Source organism: Neophocaena asiaeorientalis, unplaced genomic scaffold (assembly GCF_003031525.2).
Source record: "Neophocaena asiaeorientalis asiaeorientalis breed wild unplaced genomic scaffold, Neophocaena_asiaeorientalis_V1.1 scaffold162, whole genome shotgun sequence".
NCBI lineage: Eukaryota > Metazoa > Chordata > Mammalia > Artiodactyla > Phocoenidae > Neophocaena > Neophocaena asiaeorientalis.
Window position 1 is genome coordinate 3,333,887 of NW_020172637.1, and position 21,949 is coordinate 3,355,835.

General features: G+C 39.7%; 2 protein-coding genes across 2 annotated transcripts in view; both read right to left on the reverse strand.

The window, feature by feature from the left end:
- ECT2L (epithelial cell transforming 2 like) overlaps nt 1–1,247 on the reverse strand; it is a 75,219-nt gene extending 73,972 nt beyond the window's left edge. Inside the window, 1 exon segment of the mRNA XM_024739418.1 lies at nt 371–1,247. The gene's annotated coding sequence lies outside the window, so the exon portion shown is untranslated.
- Nucleotides 1,248–2,540: 1,293 nt separating this feature from the next.
- On the reverse strand, nt 2,541–19,249 carry CCDC28A (coiled-coil domain containing 28A). Its single transcript, XM_024739415.1, has 6 exons — nt 19,123–19,249; nt 17,055–17,254; nt 13,712–13,875; nt 9,402–9,556; nt 7,422–7,444; nt 2,541–3,268 (listed from the first exon to the last, which is right to left on the reverse strand). The coding sequence occupies exons 2-6, from the start codon at nt 17,210–17,212 to the stop codon at nt 3,214–3,216; spliced, it is 555 nt and encodes a 184-aa protein (XP_024595183.1). The 5' UTR covers nt 17,213–17,254; nt 19,123–19,249; the 3' UTR covers nt 2,541–3,213.
- Between the last annotated feature and the right edge of the window lie 2,700 nt (nt 19,250–21,949).

Sequence of the window (21,949 nt, forward strand, 5' to 3'; positions counted from 1 at the left end):
GGAGAAACAGAGTGAGAACTGCCCGAAGGAGGGAGGGAGTCGCTGTGAGCCAGCTCAGAATCCTATGAAGATCAGTGTTTTCCAAACTTCTCAATAACTCAATGACCTCATCCCTATCTCAAATGAATGCTCTGCAGGAGATAAGAGTTTACTGGCCACAGCCCAGTTCAAACCTGACCCTAGGCAGGGACAGTGGTGTTTCTCCCAAACGCCACTTCAGTGCTGTGGTTCCCCAAGGTCACCGAGGGGGAGCCCAGCGAGGGCCCTGCTTTGGGTCTTTCCGGGGCCGCACCGGGAACTAAACCGCCCGGGAGCTGGGCCCCCATGGCCCCAAGAAAAAGCTGTGCAGCCCGGAAGGCAAGCGCTTTACCTCCGGGAGGTGGCGGAGAGTCGCGGCTCCGAGCGTCTGCCTCCTCTTTGGACCGCGTGGAGCTGCAAGAGCAGGACCCCGGACGCAGCCTGAGGGGCAGGGGCGGGTCCGGCAGCCCGCCATCTCCATAGAGACCGACCACATGGCCCCGCCCTCCCCCGCAGCTCCCGGCACCAGCACCCAAACAGGGTTCCAGAGCGGCTGGAGGGACCGCGTGACCGACGACACCGCCTTCCCAGCTGGAAGGCCCAGAGGCCAGGCGAACCAAGCCTGAGCGCCAGTGCCCTGCCGGCCAACGCCCCATCCTTAAGGGCTGCACTGGATTCCGGCCCGGGGCGGCGTTCCCGTTTGTCACCCTTCAGGGAGTCTGCGGTGGGATCCCGGACATCACTGTAGTTCCAGAAGCCCCTGAAGACACGGAGCAGTGGGGCCAGACCCCGACAGGAGACTTGGATACAGAATCCAACATTTGCTTTCTCTTAAAGAAAGCCAGCAATTTTAAGGCTGTGTGATGGAAAAGGTGGGGTTTCTTATCTTCAGCAAGTCCTCATAATATTTTAATACTTATTGCCAATTTTCACATTATACAGGAGGTACCAAAGCCAAAGCAACATCCTTCTTAATTAATTTCTAATGGTTCTGGTCAAAATGCCTTTAAGTATTTATTGTGAAGCCTGGAAGTTTTTTTCATTTATATGTAGATGAATAGTTACCACCAAGGAAAGATGTTCACAACATGAAAAGCAGGTTAGAAAACCATATGAATATTACTACCTAATTTTTGTAAATAAACGTTTGTCTAAGAAGTCTGAAAGTATGTAAACAAATGTTAAATGGTTTGCTCCCGTAGTACTTTTAAAAAATCGATTAAAAAAAATTCTACAATAAATATGCAGCATCTATATAAATAATAAATTTTATTCTGATCCAGGCACCTCATTTTTTTCCCCTGTTGCCTTTAACATGTTTTAGTTGTGTGAAAGGATACAAATTAGATAAACTAAAAATTTGTTACCTGGGACCCACATGGGGTTCACTGACACAAAGGACAAATGAACCAGCTGAATAAACAAGGTCAATCTGCTGCTCTGTCACTAAGCCACAGGAAACAGCTTTTGCTTTACTCTATCTCAGGACCCATCCAAGAAAAACACGTCAATTGGCAAAGTTTCCTTTTGCTCTGTCAGACCCTAGAATGCTTTTTCTCTTGGAATCCCTATTTGCTCAATCCAACAAAGCAGTTTTGAAGGTTACATTGAATGTTCTGGTGATTTTCTCAGTTTTAAAAGGGGTATTAAAAGGACTGATTAGATAAACTGATCAAAACTCTTGGAACGCAGAATGCCAAAAATTACTGAAATTGAGACTTCTAAAAAATATTGTTCAATGGGTCCCCACCCTCCCCATCTCCCATTGGGTGCTTGTTTCTGTGGCCTGGAAACAAGGAGGAAGAAGCATGGACCTATTCTACAAGGTGAAGGAAAGTGAGCTATAAATGAATAAACAAAATGTGGTATATCCATACAATGGAATGTGATTTGGCCAGGAAAAGAAGTATTGATAACATGCTACAACATGGATGAAACATGAAACCTTGAAAACATTATACTAAGTAAAAGAAGCCAGTTACAAAAGCCATGTATCGTATGATTCCATTGATAGAAAATGTTCAGAATTGGCAAATCCGTAGAAACAGAAAATAGATTACTGTTGTCAAGGGCTGAGGGGTTCGGGAGGTAGGGAGTGACTGCTAATGAGTTTCTTTCTGAGGTGATGAAAATGTTCTAGAATTAAATTATGATGAGGGATGCACAACTCTGTGAATCTATAAACCGCTGAATTACACGCTTTAGAGAAGGTAAATTCTATGGCATATGAGCTATTTCAACAAAGCTACTTAAAAACTACTGTTAATGTTCAGGGGCTGTTTGCTGAACATTACTGGTGTCAGCTACTGTGCTAAGCATCTTATAGGTACTTTTTTACTTCTTCATAACAACCACTACAAGCTGGTCATTAACCTCCTTTTCTAGATTAAAAATTAAAATTAAAACAGAAACTGAGTAAACACGCATGAACCCAAAGCTAATGGGCAGAATGCGGATTCAAATCAAGGTCTAAGCAAGGTCAAAGGCCATATGCTCTTTTCATTATGCCAATATTTAAATGTGCGTAAGTGGCAGTATTTGCAAGGAAGTTACAGAACCTCAATTTTTAAAACACAGTTTACCTTTGAGGACTGAGCCCTTGTATGCCCAGACTGAAGACTACAGGTTTCTCCAAAACAGAGAGAGAGACTAATTTAAAACAATCACTTTATTAAAAATAGCGAATTTCACAAATACTCATTTAACATTTTGTTGTCACTGGCCACTGGAAAACACACCGGGCGTGTGTACTGATTATCTAACGTAAACTGAAGCTGGGCTCCCACAAAAAGCCTGGGCATCATCAACTTATGATCAACAGTGGAATAAGTTTGCTGAGCTCAGGAAGGACAAATTGTTTGGAATAGTTTGGTGAGCTCAGGAAGGACAAATTGTTTGGCCCCATCAACAACATTTAGCACAGTGCATTTCAAGTATAACCCGTAAGGCAACAATATAAAGCATAGCAGCAAAAGCTCTGTATCACATTTCCTGATTATGCCTTCCAGAGGCCGAGGCCGCCGGTTATGGTGAATTGTGGCAAGTCGAGTCCACTGAGCAGCATGTGAGCGCAGTCACTGCTCTTGCGCTTTAATTAATTCCTTGTTGTGCAGGATGATTCTGCTCCTGGATTCAGCTAGAAGGGTAAAGAACGCTGCTTCTCTTCCAACCTCGAGAAAGCGGCTGCATTTCCTTTTAGCCAGCAGAAGTATTTGGAACATCTTGTGCATCTGCCAAGTGGAGTTTCTGTCTGGAGTCATCAGTTAAGAAGATTTTCATTCGCTAGTGAGCGCTTCTTTCAAGTTTCTGGAAATTACATTCAAGAGCTAAGAGACAGAGGTAATAAAAAAAGAAGTATGTTTAAAGGGAAAGTGCCTATGCTGCTATTGAGAAACTTGGATGTGGTAAGACAATCTTTAAATGGAGTAAAGTAATTTTACTATGTCTAGAATTCGAAGATTTAAAAACAAATCACTGATTCAAGACTATGTTCCAGGACTTCCCTGGTGGCGCCATGATTAAGAGTCCGCCTGCCAATGCAGGGGACACAGGTTCAATCTCTGGCCCGGGAAGATCTCACATGCCATGGAGCAACTGAGCCTGCTCTCTAGAGCCCGTGAGCCACAACTACTGAGGCCCACATGCCTAGAGCCTGTATTCCACAACTACTGAGCCCACGCGCCTCAACTACTGAAGCCCGCACGCCTGGAGCCTGTGCTCTGCAACTACTGAAGCCCACGCACCTACAGCCTGTGCTCCGCAACGAGAAGCTACCGTAATGAAAAGGCTGTGCACCACAACGAAGAGTAGCCCCTACTCGCCGCAACTAGAGAAAGCCCACGCGCAGCAACGAAGACCCAAAGCAGCCAAAAAAGAAAAAATAAAAATAAAAAATAGGGCTTAAAAAAAAGAAAAAAGACTATGTTCCAGGTTCTAATAGAGCACAGAATTATGTTAATGCAGCAAGAATCATTTTCATGGTAAGAAGCTGATTAGAGGCAAATATGAAAACTTACTGGATTAACAAAATTCACTTGAAAAGACAACACCACTTCATTTCCTTGGGAAAATAATTTCTTTGTGGAAGTCGAAGAGAATGAAATAAAATCGTCATAGCTCTAAAACCTTTCCTATAATCCTCTGAATTATTCTTCAAGAAAACTTGAAATTGAATAAAATTCCTGTATAGTTTATTCCATTCCCTTCTCATCACTGCCTTTCATTTTCCTCTTTCATATATATGATCCACTTGCCACCTGTTTTTCAAGACTCAATTCAAGACTCAACAATGATCTGGATATACTGAGGACAACTAAATGCTAGGAATCCGTGTACAGCAGACGTTTGCAAAAATGTACAGACATGAGCTGTGCCGTCAGAGACATATCTTGTTCAATTGGAAGGTTGAGATTTAACACATATCAACAGATAATGAAATAACGCAGAATGCTATTTTGGGGTACAAACAAAATGCTTTATGGAAGTGGTCAGCTTGAGTGTTATTTGATAAGGAGAAGGGGGAGGCCAGAGCAACTCTAGGTAGAAAGTACAACCTGAACAAAGGCATTAAGGTGAGCATGAACTTGGGCATCCAGAGAGCCAACGTGGTGGGAATGAAAAATAATGAAAACTATAACAGGATGAATATGCCGTGATCAAATTACTGAGAACCTTTTAAAAATCTGACATAGTAAAAACTTGGTAAGAAACAAGAATGGCAAGATGAAAGTGATGTTTTAGGAAGAATAACTCAGTGGCAATGTCTGAAGTCTACAGCAGTACTGTCCTATAGAAATATAATGTAAGCCACAGACATAGTTTTAAAAATATTTTACTTATACTCGTAATCATGAAATTATCATTTCAACATGTAATCATAAAAATATTGAGATAGTTTACATCTTTTCATTCTAAATCTTTGAAATCAGGTGTGCACGTTATACTTAAAGCACATGTCAATCCACGTTGCCGACACTTCGTGTGCTCAGTAGTTACTTGGCTAGTGGCTGCCATACTGGACAGTGCAGCTCTAGGGTTTCTAGAGAACAGAAATTTGCAAGATTGTGGAATCAGGTGATGAGGGTAGAGAATGAAGGAAGAATACAAAACAGAACTGATAACACCTGACAACTAACTGTAATTAAGAGACAGCAAATAATTTCCTGTCCCTGTCCAGGCTAAAGGCAGATAGTGCCAGGACTGATTAGCAATGTCTGCTGTAGTCACAGAAGGGATTTTTAAACAATCTTGAAGATTAAAATAATAGGGGCACTTGAGAAAACCATAATTCAAAAAGAGACATGTACCACAATGTTCACTGCAGCACTATTTACAATAGTCAGGACATGGAAGCAACCTAAGTGTCCATCGACAGATGAATGGATAAAGAAGATGTGGCACATATATACAATGGAATATTACTTGGCCATAAAAAGAAACGAAATTGAGTTATTTGAGGTGAGGCGGATGGACCTAGAGACTGTCAATACAGAGTGAAGTAAGTCAGAAAGAGAAAAACAAATACCGTATGCTAACACATATATATGGAGTCTAAAAAAGAAATGGTTCTGATGAGCCTAGGGGCAGGAGAGGAATAAAGATGCAGACACAGAGAATGGACTTGAGGACACAGGGATGGGGTAGGGTAAGCTGGGACGAAGCGAGAGAGTGGCATGGACATATATACACTACCAAATGTAAAATAGCTAGCTAGTGGGAAGCAGCTGCATCGCACAGGAAGATCAGCTCAGTGCTTTGTGTCTACCTAGAGGGGTGGGATAGGGAGGGTGGGATAGGAAGGGTGGGAGGGAGGCGCAAGAGGGAGGAGATATGGGGATGTATGTGTATGTATAACTGATTCACTTTGTTATAAAGCAGAAACTAACACAACATTGTAAAGCAATTACACTCCAATAAAGATGTTTAAAAAATAAAAATTATAGGGGCACTGATGACAGAGAGGAAAATTAGGAGGGGAAAGTATGAATACGGAAAGAACATTTATTACAGATGAGGAAACTAGAGTTGCTAGGCTTTGCTCAAGGTTACACAGCTGCTTACCATGACCTGAGACCAAGCGATTCAAAGGCCATGCGCTTGCAGTCTACCACCACGGCCTGCTGAACCGTTGGGGCTGAAGTGAGGAAAGCGGGAGACAAATGAGTCTAAATGTTTAACAGAAACTCAGGTAAGAGGAGAGGAGTTATGTGTCATAAGCAGAGAGAGAATATAAAGCATAGAATATAACGTAAAACAAATACAAAGAAAAAAAAGAACCGGGAACTACTCCTAAGAAAAGCCTCCTAATTAACTCCTATCTTACCCCCATATTAAACTCTTTCTTGGCAGTGGTATCTTACATTAATATCTCCTACAGTTTATGTGGCTTCTCAAAACTGTATTTTCTTCATCTGTAAAATGGAGAGTATAACACCACCTACTTCCAAGAGTAGGACCAAATGAGATAATGCGTGTAAAACACTTCATATAATACTTGGCAAATACTAGGTATTCAATAAAGGTGAGATATTAATTACTATTACTGGATTTGTATATATCTTCCTATTTCTTCATTGTTTTTACTGCACAATTCAGCAGTTAGTAACAGTATATGTTATTGCAATAAGAGTGATTTTTTAAATATATATTCTATATAGTTTGGAAATTTTCATATACACATGATTACATGTAGCAGTTACCCCATATATTAAAGACGATACTCTGAAATGTTAAACAATCTACCCAAATTTACATTAGCAAAACGTGGAACCAAATTTCGAAAATCAAATCTCTTAACTCTACAACCAGTATCCTTTCCAGTATCTCCATCTTCAAAGAGATGTCTTACCACTAAAATTATTTTACAGGCAGGATCATTTTTTTGTTGTTCTTATATATCTCACATTGTGCCTATCAGTATGTTCAAAAATACATTTTAAAAATTTCTTGAAATAATTGCTCTAAATTGAAATGTCAAAACATGAATATTTTACATGTGCCTTTGTGATTTCCTTTAAGTTAACCCTATAATACACTTTAATGCATCTAAAATATTCTAGTTCTAATACTAAATTTAGAGTACTGTATTATGTCTGCTATCCCACTTCCATTTAGCTTAAGAATCTAAGATTCAAAATAATGTATACAGCAACTAGCCTAATTCTTAATTCTCTTGATTAAAACATTTTAAAAATTTGTCTTAAAAACCCAGAAACCATACAGAGCAAAGCACAAACCATAGAAAAACAAAATTTCAGCATACAAAACAACTGGGAAATTCCATTTAGAAACTAAAGGGAAAGATGGCCCCAGTAAATAGCAGTAGGTTTCTTCACTTGATTGGGACTATTCACCAAAAATTATAATCTGTGAACTTTTCACTGTTGATGTTAAGCAAAGGATACATGGAAGAATTCAATTCTTCTAGCTGTAACACAAAGTAACAAATTTAATTTTTATTTTTATAAGATAACTATCATAGATAATTGTTAACCATACATTATTAAAGACATTATTTCGCATTTAAACTTTCTTTAAACAAAAAAGTATTAAAGAAAAAACTTTCTAAAAATTTCCAGACTGGGAAATTCACTTATGCAAAATAATAATAAAGTAGCTTTAGTATTTATGAAATAAGAATATAAGAGAATTAAAACCATATGATAAAAACTGAAGTTTTATAAGGATTCTTAAAACCATGCTTAATTATAATCATCTCTAACAATAGATATATTTTTTTAAAAAGCTGCCATTTTAATGATCAAAATCTTTAAAAACTTTATGAATTACAAAAACGATTTTATGTGATATTCAGTTTTTAGTATGAGGTAGAATTAACCACCTCTATTTTACAGAGAGAAAAATCTGAGTTACAAAAACATTAAATTGCCCTAAGTTATACAGCTCTGTGTAGACCCTGGACTAAACAAAGGCTCTCTGGTTTCAAATTCAGTTTTCAGCATACCACAATCACAATTAAAAGTATAGGTTTGGGCTTCCCTAGTGGCGCAGTGGTTGTGAGTCTGCCTGCCGATGCAGGGGACACGGGTTCGTGCCGCGGTCTGGGAAGATCCCACATGCCGCGGAGCGGCTGGGCCCCTGAGCCATGGCCCCTGAGCCATGGCCGCTGAACCTGCGCGTCTGGAGCCTGTGCTCCGCAACAGGAGAGGCCACAACAGTGAGAGGCCCGCGTACCGCAAAAAGAAAAAAAAAAAAAGTATAGGTTTGAGGGCTTCCCTGGTGGCGCAGTGGCTGAGAGTCTGCCTGCCAATGCAGGGGACACGGGTTCATGCCCCGGGCCAGGAGGATCCCACATGCCATGGAGCGGCTACAGGCCCACGTACCGCAAAAAAAAAAAAAAAAAAAAAAAAAAAGAATCCTATATGGTGTTACTGGTTGAATTGTATCCTCCCAAAATTCACGTTTTAGTCCTAACCCTTAATACTTCATAACATGACTGTATTTGGAGACAGGTTCTTAAAAGAGGGAATTAAGTTAAAATGAAGTCATTAAGATGGGCCCTAATCCAGTATGACTAGTGTCCTTACAAAAAGAGGAAATTTGGACATAGGGACCCACACAGAAAGGAAGAATGCCATGTGAACATGAAGATAGTTTTCAACAAGCCAAGGAGAGAGACCTCAGAAGAAACCAACTCTGCTGACACCTTGGTCTCCAGCTCTCAGCCTCCAGAACTGTGAGAAAATTAATTTCTGTTGCTTAAGCCACCCAGTCTGTGGTACTTTGTTACAGCAACCTTTGCAAGCAAAAACACATGGCAACCTACTAAATTACCATAAACACCAAACACACTATAAGTAACTACCACCTGAGTAAATAAGGCAAAATGCATTAATCATGTCAGGATCTTTTGACCTACTATCTTCTATATCTTAAGATCTTTTATATGTACAGAAGCAAATATTTTCCTTTTAGATTTGCCAATATCCCAGAAAATGTGCTTAGATGTAAATATAAGGATATATTGGATCCCAATATATCCTTTGGATATATTGCTTTCAAAAAAGGGTATGAAGTCCAACGTGGATAAAACTTGAAAACATTACACTAAGTGAAAGAATCCAGACATAAAAAGCCACGTATTTTATGCTTCTCATTTATATGAAATGTCCAGAATAGGCAGATCTATAGAGACTGAAAATAGATTGGCGGTTGCTGGGGGATGGGGGAGGGGAGCACAGAGAGGTACGGATTTCTTTTTGGGGTGATGAAAATGTTCTGAAATTAGATGGGGTGATGTCTGCACGACATTGTGAATAGACTAAAAATCACTGAATTTATACTTTAAAATGGTTAAAATGGTGAATTTTATCTCAATAAAAATTTTGATTAAGAAAAGAGTAAAGAAAGACGACTGTACTCACATCAGACAGAAGCCTATCCAGATTGGAGTCACTGGCTGCTTTTCTCTTATCCTCAGGAAGTTCCTCTAGCTCCCCATAGAGCTCCAAATTCAAGCGAGCTAATTTCTCCTGCATTTCCCGAACATGTTCCATCTGTTCAATGGAACATTCATTTCCTGGGGAACATTCCAGAACATTAATAAAGATTAGGATAGGTCAAACTAACTGTCTTGAGGAGAAGCTTCTAAAGTCAAGGTGCTTAAAAGAAATTGGTTTTCCTTCTTTTGTAAATTACATTAATGACTGCATATTTTCTGTGTAAAATTATAAATCAAATCTCCAACCAGGAACACAACAATCTAAAAAATAATCATGGGCATTAAAAAATGATATAGAAAAAAAATTTAAGAATGAAAGAACCCTTTAGGTAAAAAAATTTTTTTCAATAGTAATATATAGAGAGGTGTTAACACCATCTATTCACGTCCTAGTTGACAACTGCCATTAAAACTGAGTAACCCAGGGGCTTCCCTGGTGGCACAGTGGTTGGGAGTCTGGACGCGGGTTCGTGCCCCGGTCCGGGAGGATCCCACATGCCACGGAGCGGCTGGGCCCGTGGGCCCGTGGGCCTGTGGGCCCGTAGGCCGTGGCCGCTGGGCCTGCGCGTCTGGAGCCTGTGCTCCGTAATGCGATAGGCCGCAGCGGTGAGAGGCCTGCGTACTGCAAAATAAACAACAACTGAGTAACCCAACATTTTATAATGATTTGAGTGAAACTAAGAGTTCTATAAGGACTTCAACCGTGAATCATTCTGCCAACCAACCGTGTACTCCTCCTTTAAGAAATATAAGTGAAAATATTAATAAAGTGTGAAGAATGTAATGAAGCATGAGAACCACAATGTATACACAGTAGAGAAAGACAACTTATTGCTAAAGGATAGGTCTTGCGTTGTTTATTGACTAGACTCCTCTGAGGTAGCATTATCTGCCCAGATCAACTGATGTATATACATGAAATATTACATATTTTCATTCAGTTTCAGTACAGCCTCTCCAAATTCTTGATACTATCATTTTCCCCTCCCAAAACCTTTGATTTTTCTCAAAGGCATAATATAGCTCAGCTAAAGTTGAAGTATTTATCTTGAATAAATATGAATTAACGTAAATTATACTATCTTTTCCTCTAGCCAGCTTTATAACATCTTCATAAATTGACTATATTACATTATGTTAAGGACTACTAATAATTTTAAAGCTAGTTACAGCTCTTTCAAAATCATCCTTTCTTCATAGTAAAATATCTCATATTTCCTCTATTTTAATGATGTTTTTCAACAGTTAGCAACCTGGAAGGTCAAGTGGAAGAACTACCTCAAGAGATACATATGTATGTGTGTGTGTGTGTGTATACATATAAAGATGTACATATATTATATAGACAGAGGAAAACAATATAGAGTAAAAATATAAAGAGGTAGAAATCACAAGGAACAAGAGAAGAGATTCAGGGGATGGACCCAGGTGACCTAACATGAGAACAACAGAGTCTCCAAAAGGATAAAAAGGAACAGATGGAGGAAAAATAAATGACCAATAGAAAAAAATGTTCCTTGAGATGAAACATGAGTTGGCAGATATGAAGGGCTCACTGATTTCCAGGCAGGGATGATATGGTCCTAAGCATATTCTGGTAAAGGCTTAAACTTTAAAGATAAAGAAGAATATCTTTCAAGCATTGAGACTGAAAAAAGTTACTTGGTAAGAAAGAATCCAGGGACTTCCCTGGTGGTCCAGTGGTAAAGAATCCGCCTTACAATGCAGGGGATGCGGGTTCGATCCCTGGTCAGGGAACTAAGATCCCACATGTCGCGGGGCTGCTAAGCCCACACGCCACAGCTACTGAGCTTGCATGCCTCAATTAGAGAGCCTGCGTGTTGCAAAACTACAGAGCCCATGCCCTCAGGAACCCGCACGCCACAACTACAGAGCCCATGTGCCCTGGAGCCTGCGCGCCACAACTAGAGAGAGAAAACCCACATGCCAGAACTAGAGAGAAGCCCGTGCACCACAACGAAGAGCCCCTGTGCCGCAACAGAAGATGCCGTGTGCTGCAACTAAAACCTGACTCAGCCAAAAATAAAATAAAATAAAATAAATCTTTAAAAAAACAAAGAATCCAACTGGCAATCAACTTCTCATCTGCAATGCTTATATATAGCAAACCATCGAATAACAGAGACTTCAATCCAAGAATACAAAGTCACTTAAAAGTTAGGGCAGGAAGGGTGTTGGGGAGAAGAGTGAAGAAGTAAAAGTGATCCAGAGATTATATCTCAAGGGTGGGAGAGAAGAGAGGGGAGAGGGAAGTGAAAGTATTCTAAAGATGCCACCTTACCGGGATGGAGTAAAGCAAGGAGGAAGGGACGTCATAAAACATCTTTGTGAAATAAATAACGTGTTTTAATGTCTTCTTTTCAAATAATAGTATAACCATGAATGGAAACCCAGAGACTATAAGAAAAAAATAGACATATTTGAGTATACAAAAATTTAAAACTTTTATAAGGCGATGTATACCATAAAATCCACAGACACACTAATGTTGCTTAAAAAAATAAAAACAAAAGAGGTCAGAGGGTTAGTACCTAAAATATGCAAAGGGCTCTTAGTAATTAACAACAAAAGGATAAATAACCAAATAAAAAACTGGGTAAAGGTCCTAAAAAAGAGCAATCCAACCGCTTAACCAACATTCATGGCTATTCAAACTCAACAGTAATAAAAAAAACTCTTTACACCAACAGGCTGGCAAAAATGAAAAGGCTGGTAATACCTATTAGCTGGTGGGAATTCAGGGAAAAGAGTTGTTTCATAAATTGCTAATGAAAACTAAAAGTGCAATAGCTTTTCTGAAAAGCAATCTGGATACTTTTATTAATATTAAAATTACTTCTATGCTTTGACCCAGTAATCCCACTCATGGGAATCCATCCCAAAGAAATCAAAACAGCCACATAAGGATATATGTAAAATGATGTTCACTACACCACTGAGTTTAGCGGCTCCAAACTGGAGACAAAGTAAATGCCCTTCAACAGAGAAATGGCTGAATAAACCAGGGTATATTCACAACTTGAAAATTATGTAGCCATTAAAAAAAAGAATGAATTAGAGCTATACCAGGTGACTCAGAGAGATTTTCATCAGGTATTGTTATTTTATTTTATTTTATTTTTTTTGCGGTACGCGGGCCTCTCACTTGTTGTGGCCTCTCCCGCTGCAGAGCACAGGCTCTGGACGCGCAGGCTCAGCGGCCATGGCTCACGGGCCCAGCCGCTCCACGGCATGTGGAATCTTCCTGGACCAGGGAACGAAACCGTGTCCCCTGCATCGGCAGGCGGACTCTCAACCACTGCGCCACCAGGGAAGCCCCATCAGGTATTGTTTAGTGAGCAAAGCAAGACACCGAAGAGTGTATATAAGATACTCTTTGTAGAAAACAATGAAAAGAAAAATCTGTGTGTGTGTGTGTGTGTGTGTGTCACACAGTTAAATGGTTGGGGCTGGGGGGAGGCGGAGGCAGTAGAGGGCGTAAGGGAAGGGGTAGGGAAGCCAAGTAAAAGAGCTGGGGAGGGAAAGACAGCACTTAAAAACACAATATTTATGTTGATGACATTTATGCTTTTGTGTGAGATTCCATATGTGTGCATTCAATAAGTTTTAGATTGCTTTTTAAAAATGCAGGGAAATAATTTTTATCATCAGAAAAAGCTTATAAAGTGAGCTGGAAGCTGAACATGAAATATCTGACCATACACTTTGTGAACTCGTATACAAAAATACCTATTCAGAGTTTTATTGGGACGATCAGTTAACTGTTCTTACATCTTCATCAAGCCAGATTCTTTAATATTCGAAAGTCAGGCATTGTGAGCAAGAAACAAGTTTAGGCTTGAAAGGGTAAAGAAAAATGATCTTGAGTCTTTCTAAAACTGAAACACTAAATCTAAAATATCTCAGTTGACAGAAAATGTCCCTTTTGTTTGTCACACTTTCAAGATACTTAGTCCCTCAACAGCAATCCTACCTTAACAATTCAACTAACCCTCCCTTTCTAAAAAACTTTTTTCCTGAAATCTTACAAGACAAATTATATCCCATGACAAATGAAATCTAGGTTGATTGCGTTTTATGCCTCTGGACTGTTGTTTTTTTTTTTAAATAAAAGAAAATGACACTTCAAAAAGGAATTGCAAAATACATGCAGAAAATATGATGCAAACATCTTGAGAAGAAAAAGAGTAGAGAGAAACAGCTATGGATTACCGAATGCTTGGAGTTTTCCAGAGTGGAAGTCATTCAAAAGGCTGAGGAGCCCCCTCTCCATCTCCTGGACATCGGAGACGTCGGTGAGGAAGGAGTGCTGGATCGGGGTTGACTGAGTGCCTTTGCCTTCTCCACCCTGAGGTTTGGTCTTTTCTTTCATCACTCTGTAAAAAGGGTGCAATAAAAAATTAATTGCCTATAATTACCTTTAAAGAGAGATATTTTTTCAGGCTGTTCTAGATTAAGGAAAAAACAAGACATCCGAATAAGATCAATACTAAATAAAAACAGCCATTTCAAGCAGAAACCAAAAGAACAGGCTATGAAAATCTCAAACAAATGTATAAAATATAACTACTAAGGTATATGAAGAGTTGAGTAATGTACTTTTACTCTATGGTAATTCTTTGGACTGCAAAAAAAACTGAAGAGAGAATTAGTAAGTCTTTTTACTAGCCTGTGTTTCATATTTCACTTCTCCGTAAACATATTCTGCCTTCCCATCTAACTTTATCCTAGCTGTTCCCTGAACTATGGGCTGTCCAACAAGTGGTTATGGGGCCCCTACTCTGTAGGTGACATGGTGCCAGACACTGAGTATATGAATGCGTGCAGGCCATCGGTGACTGCACTGAAGCACGCCCAGTCTAAGGAGAAAGACAGACATAAACTCACAAGCAACATGTGACGGAGCGCTAGAACCTGTTGGTCACACCCATAGAGCTGTCTCTAATCTCTCCTCCTCCACTGCCACTGTCCTATACCTGACCCAACTACTCCAGTAGCTTCCCAGCTGGTCTCTACGTGCAGTCTCTGAGCCCACAGAGCAGTCAAGTCAATTTTTAAAAAGTAAAGTCAGATCACATAATTTACTTAATGCAAAGCTTTCAGTAGTCCGATAACCTGAAGAAATTCTATCCTCTCTTGTATGTCGATGCTCTACACATTCTGAATCTCTTTTGCTTCCTAGAAATCCCTTCTCTCATCTCCTTGCAGCTAATCCTCTGCCCACGTTAGCACCCTTCCCCTCACTGCCATCCTTGCCAGGCTACCTCCCACACATGCTTCAAGTCTCAGTTTAAATGTGATCTGCTCAGGAAGGCCCTTTCCGAACCCCTAGAGTAAGCTAGTTCTCATTACACACGTCTAGCATATGCCAGGCTCTCAAACTCTGGAGTGATGGTGCTATACATACTGTGATATGGGAGCAGAGAGAAAGAACAGTCTACTCAACCTAAGGGTAGCAGAGAAAACTTCCTAAAGGTGATATGTGAGTGAAGGCTTAAAGCTAGGAGTGAACCAGGCAAAAATGGGAGAGGGGGTTGTGTGTTACTTTTATAACCCCGACACGTGCTATAGATCCTGACGTAACACATATATTCAGGACTCAGTTAATTTCTACACAACACAGCACGAAGACCTCTTCCCCACAAGTGCACTCGCCACAATATGGGTAAGACGAATAGGGTGTACGGGGGGCTGTGAGTGTGTGGGCAAAGGCGGCAAGACTAATTAATTCCTGTGAAAAGAAATCAACTTAGAACACATAGGCCGTCGACACTAGGTCACTAACAGTTCTTCACAAAACGGGATTTGTAATTTTACATACATGATATTAGATTTACTATCACTATCTAGTATCTTGCTACTCAAAGTGCTGTCCAAGACCTGTACCATCAGTATTACCGGTGAGCTTATCAGAAATGTTTAGCTGAAGCCCCATCCCGAACTAACTGATTCAGAATCTACATTTTAAAAACATTCCCAGGAGATCCATATTCACATTAAAATCTGAGATAAACTACTATGGACTATAAGGTTTCAGTATAGCAAAATTTTTTTTCTTTCAAATTGGAAGCTTTATCCAAGTAAGTGTTTTGCATCAGTTCATCACTTAACCTTCTCAGAAAAGAAAATAAAAATCTGTTTCTTCTTACTTCGGTGTTTTTGATCATGTCACACTGTCTCACTTTATGTTAAAATAATTCAATTAAAAAGCACTCACTGAAATTATACTATGTGCAAAGCCCCACTCTAAATACTGTCTGGCACACAAGACCCAGCCCTCAGGAAGCCCACATTCTAGAAGAGGGTAAAGAAATAAAAGCACAAGGTAGAAAAGACAATGAGATACAAATAAACTGATGCAAATATTTGTAAAAAGGAATGATTTCCTTTCAAATCTCTTGGCTTTCTTTCCTCATCAACCATAACCATATTCAAAATCTGATTCTAAATTAAACTCCTCCAGGAGGAAAACCCCTTTCCAATCTGATAGTATATTAAAAAGAAGCCCTTATAACTTTATTTTTCATTTAGTCCTTATTGGAATGTTCTTTTCCAAGGGTCTCTGGCTATGTCCCTTTTGTTTCCTCAAAGACAGTGTGAGATCATCACCAGCAATCTTGTCCAGTGGCTACAAAGTGCTACAAGCATTACTTCCTTAACTAACTCTCATGATGAGCTTGCAGTTAGAAGCTTATTTAATCATAATTATCTAGAGGATTGAGATTATGAAATGCTTTTTCTCTTAAGATATTATCCTGCTTTCCAAATATCTAACCCTACAAAATACTCATATATGCAGCAATAATAGATAACATTTAAACTTGCCCCTTTTCCTTTAAAGCCTTAAGACAAATATTAATATGTTCACTAAATATTAATACTGATACTTCTAGGTGGTAGGATTTTAGTATTTTTCTGTTTCTTCTTTGAATTTTTCCTGTGTTTAAATATTTACAATAAATACAAATCACTTCTATTAAAACAGTGAACTCATTCTTTAAAAAAAAATAAAACTACCAAAGCACAAACACTCAGCTTAAAAAAAAACAACCACCAGATGTCTTTTCCATTTCTGGGTAACTCATCAACTTTGTCTGCAAGTTTTCTTGCTCTGTATTTTTTTTTTAATATTTATTTATTTGGTTGCATTGGGTCTTAGTTGCGGCTCGAGGGCTCGTTACTTACGGCATGCAGATTCCTTAGTTATGGTGGGCAGGCTCCTTAGTTGCAGCATGCATGTGGGATACAGTTCCCGGACTAGGGATCGAACCCGGGCCCCCTGCATTGGGAGCACAGAGTCTTAACCACTGTGCCACCTGGGAAGTCCCTGCTTTGTATATTTTAATATGAGACAAAGTAAGAGCCTTAAAGCCAATCATTCATTCTGCATTTTCTAATCTCTATACACTGTAACCTTCAAAAAATTCTTTTCTAAATCACATGTAATATGTGCCTCAAAAGTCAAACCAAGAGGAAAAACATGTTGTAAGAATTAGTGGATTTAGTATTTACTTTATAGCATTTTGCTGTGATAATGTGAAAGAAGAGAATTCACCTTTTTAACTTTGGTCGCTGTGAAGTTGACTGTGATGCAGGATTTGAAAACCCCGTGCTTTTACTAACTGGAATGGCATTTTTTTTGGCATTAACAACCTGAGTAGAGTGGGCACTAAAAGACTTAGGACTCCTCCTCTTCACTTTGCGCTCCTCCATTGTTTTAAGTTCCTTACTGCACCAAGGCCAGCTTCTTATGACCTAAGGAAATACAGCAAAATTATACATATATGCTATAATACGCCAAAATGAAAGGGCTTCAAAGACCCACTTCACGGGCTGTACGAGGATCAAGAATTTCAGAGGTCATTAAAGAAAGTTAGAACAAGGATTTTTAAGCTTAGTTTACTGTATTATGTACACAGAAGCCCTAACCAAAACTGCCTGTTAGACAAAAAATTTTTTCACTGTTTATTAATTCATCCCACAAAAATTTACTCTCTTCTACATGTCAGGCACTATTTGGGGCATTGGGGAGACAGTACTGAACAAGACAAAGTCCCTGCCCTCAATGTTCCCTACATTCTTATCGAAGGGGAACAACATATAAACACTAAACAAATCATCCAGCCTGACTCAAGCTTTATGTGCCCTTAGGTCTCCCTTCTAAAACGTATTCTTTGAAAAACCACCTAGATACAAACAGATATATAATTGACATGGGTACCTGCCTTTTAATTAGCAACTAGAAACCTTATTTCAACTACCAAGTAGAAATTCAGTTGCTGCCTAGAGTTAATACTGATTCTAGTTCCTTGATCAAATGAAGTTCTGTAAAATTAAACTTGTTCCATCACAATTTTAAATTTACTTTCTCTACCTATTTCCAATGAAACATAAAACTTTATTATATATGTTTAGTTTTGTCAATGTCAAAAAAGTTACACTATGAAGTTACAGTTGGTCCTTCCATAGAGAATATGTGTAAAACCTTCTATTTATCCAGTACTTTCCCTTTATGTATTAACCAGCTTTATTTCTCTAACAGCCACCCATCTAAAAATATCCTTCCACATTTCCTTTTTATTTATGCATAATATTAAATTCTTCCTAAATATATTGTTTCATGCATCATAAGATAAGAAATTTATATGGCTATTCTTCTCATCAGATTGTAAAGTGCACTAGGACTGTTAGGTCTTTTATTGTATGTTGTGTTGAATTTAATCATTCTATGACCATTCAAAAAGTCTCAAATCCACTGATGTCACTCCTCAAGTAATTATTTGAGAATTTTAATGAAAATAGATTTTTTTTGGCTACTGTCTGGACTCCGAGCTACTAGCACTGTTATTTAAACCATTGAGCTCAGTTGGCGCAGGCTGACTCTAGACAATCATAACTGGAGCTAAACCTCCAAAGGACCAAAGGCTGTAAAGGAGAGGCTCTATTGCCCAGTCTCTAATCCCAGATAACGAACGTAAATCCGCTTAAATCTTGGCTAACAATTTTTCCTTTAAGAAGCATTTTAAGTAACAGAACAGACATTTTGGGGTTGTTTCAGCATGCAACACAAATTAAATGTTTAAAAAATAACTGACTAGAGAAGATGAGATATCAGTTCTCCAAAGAGGCAAGGATCCGTATAAATTTATAATACACATAAACACACTGGTTTTCGAATTTAATTATGCTTATACACAGTTGGTGACACAAGAATAATACTTTTAAAAAACCAAGAAACAATGCAAATAAACCAACAGTAGTCTAAACTATTGATAAGGTGTTCTGAGGGGCCAGGGCTCGAAAATTATGCTTTTTTGGTTAGATAACATCACTACTACAAGAGCACCGAAACCCTTCTTTTATACCAAGCAGCAAGGAACCATTCAGAGAAGACCTTCATAGACTACAGCTCGTAGTCGAACTCACACATTAGTTTGAGAGCCAGGAACCCACAGCCTCCAAGCCGGAGAACTAGAAATTCCTCTTGACTTCACCTCATTGCCCTTCCCTAATCAACCGTCACGGAGAACCTTCCCCGCCCAGAATCCGAGAGCGGCCAGAACCGGTGGTGGGAGGGGCCTACACGGGAACATTAAGGGGGTGCCTTTGCTTCCACTTCATACCTGGGGAAGAAAGGGATCGGGGTCCTCTTCCTCAACCTGCAAGGACCCCGGGGCCTCTGAAGCCACCGCCGCAGCTGCAGCCGCCGGTACTACAGCTGCAGCTTGAGCCGGGGTCACATCCCTGAGCTCTCGCCTTCACAATGCCCTTTGTTTACGGAAGTGACGTAAGGAGGCGGAACCTCCGCTTACTAGCCGGGAGCCTCGCCTCTTCCTGTTCCACATGTGCGGCTCCCGTCTCCGGCTCTGGCACCGTATTGCTTCCCCTGTCCTGCATTCAACTGTAAGTTCGACGGGCATGGAAAGGAGGATCCAGAACTGGGCTTTTATTTTGGGCTCAGTGGCCCAGAAGCTGGGAGGGTCAGGCGGGGAGGTGGAGGCAAGAACCGGAAATGTAGTACCTTTTCCGGAAGCTGTCCCGCCCCCTCCGTGTCAGCTCCCACGCACTACAATTCCCAGCATGCTGTTCGAGCAAGCGTGGAGGCGGAACTAGAGTGTCGCCATAGCAACTGTTACGGATTGTTTCTGACGCCTCGCCTGGACTTCGCAAGGTAAAACGGCGTTGGCTTGTAAGGCCGCGTAAAAAAAACGTGATTCTGTTTAGCAACCCCGAGGCTGAGCCCCTGAATGAAATGCTATTACTGATGCTATAAGTAGCTACTGTTCAGGCACTTGACAGACGTCATCTCTAAACCTCACTCCAATCTATGAATTAGGTGTTAGAATCCCCCTTTTAGAAATGAGGAAGCTGACACTCAGAAAGGCTGCGTCTCTCTGTCGCCAAGACAGTTCCTCCCTACCTTTACTCCCTCTGGAGAAGGAGTTGAGGATTGAGAGAGATCGAACTCTCTTAAATGAGGGGAGAATCCATGTTTTATACCCTCATCTGGGTAGCCTTCCCCGTTGGGGGTGGGAGATATTAGGTTCATAGACCTTTAGATTGAAGAGACTAGAAAGCACCATGTACTTCTCCCTCGTTTGCTAATAAGGAAACCGTATGTAGAGGTCGTATTAATGCCCGAGAGGCAGAGCACAGACGAATGCAATTATCCTGGTTTTTAATATGGGATGTTCTACCGCCACCCCCTCCATTTTTAAAAATTCTGAAATGTTTTAAAAAGAAAAACAGAGTAAACATTCATGCACCCACTATCTAGAATTAACGGATATTACGTTTTATCATTTTATATTTTTAAATGAAGAAATATACCATTACAGATAAAGCGGGTGCTACCTATTCTCAGTGCCACTCTACTTCCCTTCTGAGGGGTAACTACGGTCTTAAATTTGATACGCATCTTGCTAATCTAGGTTCGTATACTTTCACTGTTACTATGTATTTGTAAACAATATATAGAATGACTTTGGGCTTTTGAAGTTTTACATGAATGCTTTATATTTTGTGTATTGATCTACAAGTTGACTTCTAACCCAAGTCTGTTTTTGAGAAATAGGCTTGCCACAAACTATCTGAGAATTCCCATAGTGATGGACGTTTAGGTTGTTTCCCATTTTTCACCGTTACAAACAATGCTGTAGGGGGCAATCTTCTCAATATCTTTTCTCAATGTCTCTTAACTCATCCCTGAATTGTCTTATCTGAATAAGCAGAACTTGCAAACTGGTGATTCACAGACTATTTTTTTTTTTCAAGTTGGTTACTAACAGTTAAAAGCAAAGGAATTAAAAATGTCAGCTCATCCATCTGGCATCCCAGTAATAAATGGGAAGATCTGACCACACTAGATCTGTACAACAGACTGGCAACAGTCGTTCAAGCCCAAGAGCAGCTGCCTCCTTTAGATCAGTTCAGGTGATCTCTATTTTTCTCTAAGACACAATGTGTTTAGTTTCCCTCTGAGCCCTGTGGTATTTGCATTTGCAACATAATACAGTAATGAGATAGAGTCATAGAGGTACTTTTATTTGAAATCTAGAGTTCTTGAAAGAAATCTTGTTCTTTGAGACTTACTAGATTTTCCTTTATACTGAAAGATCCCTGCTTTAGATTGTTAAATGCACACCTTGTGTAAATTAATCAGATACTTTCTTCCTAAAGACAGTATTTCCAGGGTAGGAGCTGTGATCAACAAGACCACTACCCTCACCCCCCACTAATGTACTCTATATAGCGTATTTTCAGGACTTCTCTGGCAGTCCAGTGGTTAAGAATCTGCGCTTCCACTGCAGGGGGCACGGGTTGGATCCCTGGTCGGGGAAGGTACCACATGCTATGCAGTACGGCCAAAAAAAAAAAAAGAAGACTAGCATATTTTCAAAAATATTATTTCTTATGGAAAATTTCAAACATATACCGAAGAAGACAGAATGGTATAATGAACCCCTAAATATCCATCATCTAGCTGTTGGCTCATGGCCAATCTTGTTTCACTTATACCCCTCCCCTGACATTTTCTCCTGTCCAGTAATATTTACATTGAAGCAAATCCCAGATATCACTGAATCTGTAATATTTCAGTATGGATCTCTAAAAGACATTTAAAAACTTTACCATAATATCACTATTATTCCTAACACAACACTAATTGCTTAATATTTTCAAATATGCAGTGTTCAAATTTCCAATAGCATCATAAGTGTCATAATTTTTTTTTTACATTTTATTAAATCAGGAATATTTTTCCGTAACGTCCTTAGGTGATGAATGGGTTTGGAAGCCACTGTTGTACATCTTCATTTGTTGAGCTGCAAACTGGCAATGTCTTTCCCCTGGAGGTTACACTCTAAAGGAGATGGAAGGTATCTCAACCCAAAGCAAATGGCTGTTCTACCTCAGTGCCTGGAAGAGAGTCATGCCTTATTGTCCCTT